The 12,036-nt window shown below is 39.9% G+C and overlaps 1 protein-coding gene across 4 annotated transcripts in view; it reads left to right on the top strand.

The window, feature by feature from the left end:
- The window catches only part of MYO5A (myosin VA), a 192,804-nt gene that overhangs the window by 156,265 nt on the left and 24,503 nt on the right, over nt 1-12,036 (top strand). Inside the window, exons 29-33 of one of the 4 annotated variants that reach the window (XM_034994270.1) lie at nt 202-302; nt 3,780-3,860; nt 5,885-6,083; nt 8,408-8,482; nt 9,951-10,044. In XM_034994270.1, coding sequence (XP_034850161.1) covers nt 202-302; nt 3,780-3,860; nt 5,885-6,083; nt 8,408-8,482; nt 9,951-10,044 — 550 coding nt within the window. The remainder of the gene's footprint in view (nt 1-201; nt 303-3,779; nt 3,861-5,884; nt 6,084-8,407; nt 8,483-9,950; nt 10,045-12,036) is intronic. The other 3 variants (XM_034994272.1, XM_034994271.1, XM_034994273.1) reach the window with 3 other exon arrangements.

Below are 12,036 nucleotides of genomic sequence, written 5' to 3'. Positions count from 1 at the left end.
GGGACTGAAGATGTCTCTTTCTCTTAACTCCCTATGCCCGACACTCCCCTGTAGTTGCACAGGGCTGGGCTGGTGCTCTGATGGGACAGAAGTGTGGTAGAACACATAAACCCCCTGTTCTGGAGGAAAGAAAAATGTTGTCTGTGGTCCAGAGTTTTTGAATTGACTGTTAATGTGGAAATGTGTCATTTTCCTCTTCAGAACACAATGACAGATTCCACAATACTTTTGGAAGATGTACAAAAAATGAAAGATAAAGGTGAAATAGCCCAAGCATACATTGGTTTGAAAGAAACGAACAGGTAAGTCCATTCTCTTTTTATTCATTTTAGTTTAATCATAATCCTGTATATCTTTAGTCTTCAAGCCAGCCTCTTGTACAGTAAGTCAAAGTGTTTATGTATTGCTTTATCAGGTATCAGCTGACCTTCAGAGGGAATTCAAGGTTTCTAATATATTCCCAGTTAAAATCTCATTTTTAATATAAGGTATTGATGAGAGGTGTCAAGGGTAATGTTCTTTATGTCAAGGGATTATATTTTAGGGTCTCAGCCTTGAGAAGAAAACAGTTGCTCACTGTTGGACTGTCTAGGGTAGTCACTTTCATTTTTTGTTCAGGATAGTTGATTATTTGTGAATCCCTGTTTGTAGGGACAATTTTAGCTTTCAGTAATGAAATTTAGTGTGGAAAGAAGTAATGAAGTATCTGGAATCACCTCACTGTTGGCCATATCATTCTACAAGGGTACCATGACTTCTAGGATGGGACCCTATTAGATCAAGTATTTGTCACAATCCCTAAGGTGTTCTGAGAAAATCCTAACTCTAGTTTTATCCTATTTATTGTAAACATAAGTGAAGTTACAGATGGCACTTAGCTCAGTCACTGTACACCTAAGAGCTTCAGGTAGGCTGACTGAGGGTGCAGGATTTGCACAGCCACTAAGTGATGAAACTTTATCGAAGACTTTCCCTGTAGCTGAGATTATCACCAAGTGAAGGCTCATCTCTGGAATTCCTTCAGCCTTCCTAACGCCCCACTTCCCAACTGAGCCTCCGTGCCTTTGGGCTCTGAACTTACAGGCTACATGCTTAAGAAAACTTGGCCAATCATGGTCACAGAGAAAGACAGTTCTGGGAATTTGTGTCGTTCGTGTGCAGTCTAAGTCTCCTGCTGTGTAATATCAGGATTGGTGTACAGAAATACTTTACAAACTAAAGAATATTGCCATGCAACATGTCAGGTACTTATTATCTTGTTTTATGGGTGAGAATGGAGAATGCTTAAAAAGTATTTGATTAACCTTAAATTTTATTTTATTTTATTTTTTAAGATTTTATTTATTTATTTGAGAGAGAGAGAGAGTGAGATAGAGAGAGCCCAAGAGGGGGTAGGGTCAGAGGGAGAAGCAGACTCCCTGCTGAGCAGGGAGCCCGATGTGGGACTCAATCCCAGGACTCCGGGATCATGACCTGAGCCGAAGGCAGTCGCTTAACCAACTGAGCCACCCAGGCGCCCTAAACTTAAATTTTAATTTATGATATAAATTATAAGCGTATCTTCTATCTAAGAGGGTGTTAGTATAGAAAGAGCTATATTATTACCCTGTCCTTCCAACCATTCTGAATGAATCACCAGATATCTATCACATGCCTGTTTTCATGCTCAGCCCTATGTCACACACTGGGAATATAGCAGTAAGGAAGTTTTGTAGACTGTTGGGGAGACAACCAAGGCAATTTGGACTTCATTCCAGTGACAGTCAAAGTTGTTGAAATGTTTTAAGTAGGAGAATGATATGATATTGGAATTTTAGAAAGCTAGCCCTGGCTTTTATGTTAGAGAATAGATTATAGTAGAACAAGGTTGAAGGCATAAAGAGCAGTTAGGAAGCTATTACTGTAATTGAATGACTGATTACAGTGACTTGACTTGGTTGGTGGCAGTTGAGATTGAGAGAAATGGGACACTTTGAAAGATAGATAAGATACATAAGATGAGATCAGTAAGCCTGGTGGCTTGGATGTGTGGGTGAGGGATAGAGAATCATAGAGGGGGGCTCTCATGTGTCTGACTACTTGGTTGGATGTGGTAATGCCGTTTCATGATCCTGGGTCTGCGGTGTGGGGAAGCACAGAGTGGAGATGACCAGTAGATTTATAAATAATGAATTTGAGGAGCTAGGAAGACATCCAAGGAGAGAAATCCATTAGGCCGTTGAACATCTAGATCTGGAATAGGAGAGGAATGTGGGCTGAGATATAAATTTTGAAGTCATCAGTGTATAATAATACAATTGAGACCATAGAAATAGATCAACTTTCCAGGGGGAGATGGTAAATAGAACATTCTCTGGAATGTGCTTTCTGTACACATCATATTAACAAAAGTCTAATAGGAAGAGTAAAAATGTGGGCTCTGGAGTCAGATAGCCCTGAGCTCTCCTACTTGCCAGTGTGTAACCTCTAAAGTATCTTATTTCTAAACCTCTGTGTCTTCTTCTGCAGTGTGGCAAATGATACACAGTAGGTTACTAGGAGAACTAAATGAAATAATACATGTGGAAGGTTGTAGAACAGTGTCTGATGGCAGATACTCAAAAATATTTTTATACCCCAGGTAAAAAAACCCGTAATCAACTTTGTCATTATTTATTATTTATACATACTTTTTTTTTTTTTTTTTTAAGAGAGAGCACACATGGGAGAGTGAGAGCGAGTCAGGTAGGGGGAAGGGGCAGAGAGAGAGAGAGAATCTTAAGCAGGCCCCATGCCCAGCGCAGATCATGGAGCCTGACACGGGGCTCGATCCCATGATGCTGAGATCATGACCTGAGCTGAAATCAAGAGTCAGGCACTCAACCGACTGAGCCACCCAGGTGCTCCTATACATACTTTTAATAAAATGTGTCACATCTTTAATATTAAAGCAGGGGCGCCTGTGTGGCTCAGTTGGTTAAGCGTCTGCCTTCGGCTCAGGTCATGATTCCAGGGTCCTGGGATCGAGCCCTTTTCGGGCTCCCTGCTCAGTGGGGAGTCTTCTTCTCCCTCCCCCTTACTTGTGCTCTCCTCTCTAGCATGCTATCTCTCTCCCTCTCAAATAAATAAATAAATAATCTTTAAAAATTATATAAAAGCAGCTTCCCCAGATCTTAACATTAATTTTCGACGCAAAAAATCTTTTTTAACAGTTGTGTCATAAAAGCTGAGAACTTTGGACATATTCTTAATTATGTTACTCCTATAAGAATTTCTTAAGACAATTTTAAAAATAGGAAAGTGGATTTTATTAAGCAAAAACAAGTTTCTACTCATAAGACTTAAAACTTAATTTTGACATGGATTGTGAAGGTTGCCACATGAAGACAATAGCTGAAGTTTTCATCCTATATGTGTGTGACTGTCATGGTTGATCTCGGTCTCTCATATAATATGTGACGCATAAGATCACTCTGCTAGCTGAATGAAATGTTGAAAAACAGAACCTCTTTCTCACCTTTTCAGTCATTTCTTATGCTGCAGAAAAAGTAGCTCTAGCTCCTTAATTATTGTTTTACTTTCTACCCATTGACATGTGATGTTACATGTTACCCATTTTTAAAGAAAATTAACCAAAAGTAATTTTTGTGATAATGTCTTAAAGCCATCTGTAATTAATAAAAACAATCTATTGACTTAATGAAATATTGGAAATACCGTGTGCTGCTCTTGACCATCATCATCTCATGACCATCCTGTGTCCCTTTGTGTTTTGCATTGTTGTTCCTTTTGCATGGAAGATCACCTGCTATGGATTGCCATGAGTTGAATGAGGATGGAGAGCTGTGGCTGGTTTATGAAGGGTTAAAACAAGCCAACAGGTTATATTTGTCTCCTCAAAATGGAATGTTATTAATTTGTTGTTTTTCTTACTAACAGTGGCCTTCTGACTTTAGCATCTATGTTTCTTATGCATTAATTGTCTTCCTGGGTGAATTTCAGTAAAACTTAGAACATTCAGCCAAACACCTTCTTTAAAAACTTTCTCCACCAAGGGATGCAATTAAAGCTGAAACGGATTGATAGTGAATATAAGAGTTGCTGCCTATGAGTGAAGGATCTTCCCTTCACTCACTAAAATTTCTGAATATCTCACTAGGAGTTGGAAGAAAAAACTTTCAACTAGAGCTCAAACTACAGTGGGAAAGTTTAATACCTATTACTTAGTGGTTTCTTGTTTGGAATAATGACCAATTTAAAGGGTATGAACACCTGTGGCAGTGAGACTGCATTCTTATATACAGTACCATGCTGCCTAACAGCAGTGTTGAGTGCCTGATTTGGCATTCTGTGTGATTATTGTGAAATCCAAATGTGTGAAACCACAAATCAAGAGGGTCTCCTGCACTGCTCTGCTGCAGTTCAAAATAATTACCCGAACTCAACACGTTAAATGTGTTTAGGGGAAAGCAAATAAAATTGGAACAGCAACAGCTTTCTAACACAGACGCTCACCTGCTCTCAGGATATTTGTATCTTTAAAATTGCATAAAAATACCACGTTAGTGATTAAATTTTAAAAATACTTAACTGTTCAAGGGGCTCCTGCTTATTCTGCTTTGTTTGTTCTAATCACAAGCCATTATCATTAACTTTGTGGCGTTATTGGTTCACACTCCTGAAATTTTATAATCGCTAAAATATTTTTAGTCTGCTGTTAAGTGTTTGCTTGCAATGACGTCAGTAACTTTTGCCCAGCAGTTGATACCAAAGGGAATTAGGATGAAAGAACGTCTTTCCTTTCTTCGTGTTAGTTAATTCCTAACCATAACTTTATGTTTGGAAGGGGGGTAAATATAGAAGTGGGGATCCATGGTGAAGAGAGGATGCCGTTTCTCCCTGGTATTCTCACGGCTGGTGCCCTGGTTTGCTTACAGGCACGGCTGACTTGTGTGCTTGCTGAGAGAAGCCGTAACCACTTTGTTCGTCCTATTAACATCTATGTTCTAAAACCGCATTGTGTTAGGATTCTGTTACTGATATGGAAGTTTATGGGGGAGAGAGAAAATGACAAATTTAAAATACATGTGTGTGAAATTTCAGAATGATCTGTCTGGATTTGGGTAACTCTGTATATATTTCAGAGTCCCACTCCAGCCTTTCTGTCCTCCAGAGATAAGAGTAGAAAGTAGAAATGGGACCCTGGTCATAGCTTCTGCCTGAAGTTAGTAACACTGAAATTCTTAGAGGCATATTTAATTAGATTGGGAGTTTGTAATCTTGCCCTCTACAGTGCAGAGTTCTTCTTTGACACAGGTACTGTCTTTGCCAACTTAAATGCTAGTTTGTAAACGTTGTAAGCCAGATTAAAGGTATGTCTTTTAATTGATTATTCTAGTCATCATTTCTTTTTTTTTTTAAGATTTTTATTTATTTATTGAGAGAGAGAGAGAATGATAGAGAGCACGAGAGGGAGGAGGGTCAGAGGGAGAAGCAGACACCCCGCTGAGCAGGGAGCCCGATGCGGGATCCGATCCCGGGACCCCAGGATCATGACCTGAGCCGAAGGCAGTCGCTTAACCAGCTGAGCCACCCAGGTGCCCACTAGTCATCATTTCTTATACACTTTTCAAAAGAGCCTAAACTTTCCTATCTCTTAGGGCCTTTGAGAATGGTATATTTGTAGCATGGTCCATAATTCAGAAAGATACAATTGTGAGAGCGCTTCACTTCTTTCCATTGCTGGCCCTTGCTTGAGCTTCTTGACTTTAATGAAGTCCGAAATTACACAAACACTAAAAATTCCCCACTTTTCCTGCCCTTGCGAGTGAGCCTAAAGCCTCACGCCCAGCAAGCAGAGACTCGGGTGACATCTCCCTTTCCCACCCATGTGGCTTCTCCTCAGGCTCCTGGAATCCCAGCTGCAGTCACAGAAGAGGAGCCACGAGAACGAGGCAGAAGCCCTTCGCGGGGAGATCCAGAGCCTGAAGGAGGAGAACAACCGGCAGCAGCAGCTGCTGGCCCAGAACCTGCAGCTGCCCCCGGAGGCCCGCATCGAGGCCAGCCTGCAGCATGAGATCACCAGGCTGACCAACGAAAACTTGGTAAGGGGAGCTGCTGGGTCCACATATCCCTCCGCGGGCAGTGCCTGGCCCTGCAGGACCGTCCTGGTTTCTTTTTGATCAAACACATCTGTTTGGGCTGGGAAAAACTCCCTGCCCAACACTTGATACCAGCCTTCTTCTCTAGCAGAGACAGAGTGAGGAAGATGTGACTATGTGGGTAGAAATGAAAAAGGCACGTGCCTAGGTTGTGTTTCTGACAGAAGGCTCTGGCACGTCTGGGAAGGCCCAGGAGATTTCCCCGACCGTGTGCTGGGCTTTTGATATCCTTGAGAACTCAGGTGACCTGCTGCCTCCACTTCTAGCTGCAGATTCTCTGCCATTTCAAGGAGGTTTGTTCTGTGGTTGTCACAATGGAGACTCGAGACAGGCTTTGTTGACCTTTGGTCCCCAGGCAGCCACCAAGGCTGGTCCTGCCTCCATCATTAGCAGAAAGGCAGGGGTTGCAGTTATGCTCAGGGAAGGTGGTTGGCAGAACCAAACGGGGGCTCTTGCTTGACATTGGCTGGAGCTCCCAGGTCAGGGTGGAGGGACATTAGGAGTTAAGTTTATACATTTTTGGTTCTAACAAAATCGCAATGAATGAGGAGATATTTTCCCCTTGCCAGATTCTGAATGCTGGCACGGAGTTCAAGCTATTTCTTATTCCTTTTTTTCTTTCTTTCTTTTACAGGAAATGTTTTCTAAAATATTTCTGTCACAAAATAATGTTTATTACAGATTTGTAAATCTACTTAAGTTTGATAAATATACTTACTAAATTAAAAGTCATTAAAAAGTTATAATTCCACATACCTATATAAAGTCTATATTGTAGTGTCAGCCTGGTTTTGAGAAAAGCTATTTAGAACTGGTAGTGAGTTGTCTTTTTTCTTTTTAATTCAGGGTTTTAATGACCTTTAATAAAATAGTTTGGATTTTCTGTGAAGATTTAACAGTCTGAATTATTATAATTAACTCCATTAGTGATCACTTACAAATAGTTTTCTAGTGTCATCTATTCAACCACCTTTTGTATTAATTAGATGCAAAACCCAAAAGTTTTTTTTTTCCACTCTGTCACTCTGAAGGCAGCTTGCTACGTGGGGCTCTATTGTGGGAATGGGAGAAGCATGTGAGGGCAAGTGTTGGACTCTTTCCAAAGTGACTGAAATATCACTGATTTGTGGGGGGAAATGTTTTGAATCATGGAATATTTTTGAAATGTTTTTTATTACTCTCAAGTATATTATTGCTTAAATTAAACTAACAGTGCTTTAATGCCTAAGAATTGATAAATATACTGAATTATAACAATTGATCAGTGTTACAAATGATTGTTTCAAAATACAAGGCGAAACTGTGAAATTGAGATGCTTCTGGATGGCAAATTCCCAATTGTTTCACTAAGTCGATTAATCATTTCTTTTGCAACCTTGTCTGCAGTATTAATTTTCTTGGCAGTTTTTCATAGCTATACAAAAGTAAATTAAGCTCTCAAATTCTATGGGGTAGAGTCTAGTTAATGAGTTTCTCTGAGTTTTAGAAGACCCTCTACAGGTCAGCTGCTTCCCGTACCTCACCAACTACTAAATCTGGAGAATGGTTTCAAATTTAAGTATAGGGAATAATGCACTTTTCAAAACCATTATATAGTTTCTCAATCTTAATTGTGCATTTCTTTAGGAAACACTTGAGCAGAATAATAAAGCCCAATGGACCCATGCTTAGTGTTCTTGGAAACTCTACCCTGCATAACCCACTTACCCACCTACTTCCCAACACAAACACGAAGATGGGCTTTCTTCCTCCACCTGTGAACATGCTCCACAGGCCTCCCCCATGCTGCCTTGAGGGAGGGAAGACACACAGCTTCTCACCAGCCTTGCCAATTTCAGGCAAGAGTGCCAACGTTGCCATGATTTTCACTTCCATTTTATTTACCTTTCTCACCCTTGTCACTGCTGCTAGCTGCAGAAAAAAGAAAAAGTACAGCAACTTGTGAGCAGGTCTGAGGAGCGAAATACCAGCTTTATCTGAGGAATATGGGCCACTGCTCTGTTTAACCTGCTGAATGATGGAGCTTGAGCCACAGCCTGTTGCCTCTGAGCACGTGAACATTTATGTGTATGTGTGTATCTATATAAAATTAGAATCCTCTGTCTGGAAAGATCAGAAGGCAGTGGCAGATGACAAATCAGCCTTTTGAGTACATATACTGTCATTATTTGTGTTGTAAAATATTTTTAAATTGATTTTGCTGAGAGGTCACATTCCCCCTCAGAGACACAGAGAAAAACAAATATCCGTTGTGCCTGTTTTTTCAGTATTTTGAGGAATTATATGCAGATGACCCTAAGAAGTATCAGTCATATCGGATTTCACTTTACAAACGGATGATTGTATGTAAACTCAGAGTGCATGTCTGTTGTCTCCCTCGCTACTTGTAGCCTCTGTTACTGAAGAGCACTCTGCTGCCCGTCCCCCTCAGGAATCTCCTCAGAAACTTTCACGAGACCTATTTCTCCCACAGCTGTCTTGTAGCCAGTGGTGTCACCTCTCAGTGTCCTGCATCCCTTGTCACGTTGGGTTTGTTATTAACGCTAGGCTTACAGTGTGATGGAAGCGAAATGTGATTGGAAAGATAAAGTAAAATCCCAGAAGCACAACTGAACACTTGGAAATGTTAGCACCTGTTCCCTTTGGATCAGTGGTCTAGTATCTAACTCTGTGCTGTCTGAACTGGAAAGTGAATTGACTATTTGTGCTGTAAATGTTTCCTTCAGCACAACCTGAATAAAACCACATGTAGATAGCACTGACTGACTTCTCTCCTAAGCTTCGAGCCTGCTGTTAGACACTTTCTTCTTACTTATTGATCTCTTTTTTTGTTTGTTTTAAAGATTTTATTTCTTTATTTTACAGAGAGAGAGAGACAGTGAGAGCAGGAACACAAGCAGGGGGAGTGGGAGAGGGAGAAGCAGGCTTCCCGCAGAGCAGGGAGCCCAATGTGGGGCTCGATCCCAGGACCCTGGGATCATGACCTGAGCTGAAGGCAGACGCTTAACGACTGGGCCACCCAGGCACCCCTACTTTTTGATCTCTTAACATTGCCTGTGATTTGAGAATTCTTGATTAAATAGACAGTCATCACAGACTTTTTTACCCTGTCCCCTTGAATGTATTGGGGTTTTTTTTCTTTTTTTGCATATATAGCATTTGGAATTGCCCCCTTTTTCCTCTATAAGCAAAATTATGTCCCCTGTGAAATGTTATGGGTGTGTTATTGCCACCTGCCACTAGGACGTAGGTCAGCAGATCACTCTTTATCCTTTCTCTGTGGTTAGTTTTTCAAGTTATCTTTTAATTCCCCAAACTTCTTAAGTTACAGGACAAAAGTTAGCATCTCCGAAGGGTGGGTCTCACACACGGGTGTCAGTCAGAAGCCCCGAGCTCATTTCAGCCATCCCTAAAATTGTGTCCCCACAGAACTTTTTGAGCATCTGTCAAAATTTATTTTGCCTCTCCCCCCTTGAGAGAAAGCATTCCACTGAAAAAGCAGTACATTTTACGAGCATTTAATTGTTTTACCCACATGGAGTCCTGCTGGAAAAGACTCCCCAGTGAGCCTGCTCTCCATCACGCTGTAAAGGATTTACTGCAGTGTGTATTTTAACATTTGGCTTTTCCTGTAGCTGCGTTTCCATGCCTGCCAATTTTCGCCAGGTGGAGGCTCCACCAGCGAGCTTTTCTGGAGCTTTTATGTAAAACTAACAGTGTTGCGCCTGTGATTTTGTGTCTGCTTTTCCTCTGTGCATTTTAGAAGGCCTATTTTGATCTTTCTATTATATTTCTCATTTTAATCTTTAGGATTTGATGGAACAGCTTGAAAAACAAGATAAGACTGTTCGGAAACTGAAAAAACAACTGAAAGTATTTGCCAAAAAAATTGGTGAACTAGAAGGTATTTCAACATGCTTTTATAACAGTTGCCGAATCTTGATTTTTGTATTGCTACACCAGTGGTCTAACAGGTTTGCATGCGGATATTATGATGATAACAAAAATGACTTTCAGCAAACCTGACCTCTGTGGAGTGGAAGTTTCCATTGCTAAGTAGGGAAAAATGTTCCTTGCGAAGAGAGGGAATTCGCTCAACAAACATCTAATGACTATCTTCTATGTGCTATACAATGTGCTTGGTAGTATAACATGGAGGTTAAGCACATGGATTCTGGAGCCAAGCTTCTTGGCTTCAACTCCCAGCTCTTCTATTAGTCATCTGATACTGGGCAAGTTATTGAACCTCTCTATGCCTCAGTTTCCCCACCTGTTAAATGGGAATGATCAATGTTAAAAGTGTCTACCTGACAGTTTATAAGGATGAAATGAATTAATGTGTGTAATGTATTTAGTGTATTTCCTGACACATAGTAGATGCTATATACAACTTAACTATTATTATACTTACAGTTAGTATTAGGGATACTATGATGAGTAAGACAAAGTCTGTGTCCTCAAAGAATCTAATGGAGGAAAAAAAAGAAAATATGAATGATTATAAAGAAATAAGATTTTTTTCACATTTCATGATTTATATATGATGATGGGGAAAACACCTTAAAAATGATCAAATATCAATTGTTATTATATGCAAGTGAATCATGTCTTTTGGATTAGTGTGTTTGTTCCTTCACTAAGTATTTACCTAGGTACCAGGGGTGTAACAGTGAATGGAGATAAAGCCAACTTTTAAGCTTATTCCAACAATGTTCTCATTGTTCAAGAGACTTAGAGACCCTCTTTGGAATTGCCTTCAAACCAGTGCAGTTTTGACCAAAAATGATACTGTGCAGTCTGACTACCCAGCTATTCTCTCAATGTCACTCAGTGTAATTTGGAATGTTCAGAAGAGTCTACCATGTTAACTCTGTGTGGTTTTCATTCTTCCAACATGCCAGGTCTGTCATAACTATCCTTTCTGTTTGGTCTTCCTACTTCTCTTGGTCAAGTCCTGCTCATCCTTTGGGACCAGTCATATGTCACATTCTCAAGAGCAGCCTCTCCTGATCACCCAGGCAGGCTTGATGCCTCTGGCCTCTGGGTACCACAATGGCTCACATTTTTTGTGGTTTTCACTGTCATGTTTTTAGCAATTTTTCTGTTTGAATCACTGGCTTCCTCAATGGACGTGAGCTCCCTGAGCGTAGGGACCACCTCTTGTCTCCCCTTGTTTTCATAGCACCCAGTAGCACCTAGCATAGTGACTGATCTATCATAAATGTTTGTTGAATGAATAAGTAAGTTCCAAAAATATTTAGAATGGCAACATAGTTGCTTACTTTGAAGAGGATAGTACAAATGCTGAAATATTTGGATGTACATCCAAAAAATTGGATGTACAAATGCTGAAATATTTGTTTAGAAATCAGACAGGTTACTTTGCAGTCATAATTTATTTATAAACCTTTAGCATTACACGAGTCATATATTACACTAAAATTTTGAACCTCCAAATCACACACACGGACTATAATGTCTATCAACAAAACTTAAAAAAATCTTTATTCAGAGAACGTTTCTGCACTTAAGTTTGCTTTAATTATATCATGAGATGATAATTAGACAAGAGTGCCTGAAAGAACAGATTTTAAGGATATTAACTAGTAGATTTTTTTTTAACCTTTAATTTCTTTGCAATACATTAGTAAAATTTGGTGAAAAGCAAAGCTAGTTATTATTAGCTTATTAGCTACTTATAAGTTTTTACTCAGCTTTCTTTAATATGTATATTTTAATTGAGAGAGGTTACGATATTTCAAGATGTCAGTGATTTTAAGCCATTATCAATCAGAAATCAGTCTCATCAGTTAAACTATCTTGCTGGCTATGTTCTCAAACCTATAAGTAGCATTTGAGAAGGCACTGCACAGATTAAACAAAAAGACACCGTATT

Source organism: Mirounga leonina, unplaced genomic scaffold (genome assembly GCF_011800145.1).
Source record: "Mirounga leonina isolate KUSES-001 unplaced genomic scaffold, KU_Mleo_1.0 Mir_91, whole genome shotgun sequence".
NCBI classification, from domain to species: Eukaryota; Metazoa; Chordata; class Mammalia; order Carnivora; family Phocidae; genus Mirounga; species Mirounga leonina.
The sequence above is the reverse complement of the archived record's forward strand: the minus strand, read 5'-3'. Positions and strand labels throughout refer to the sequence as shown.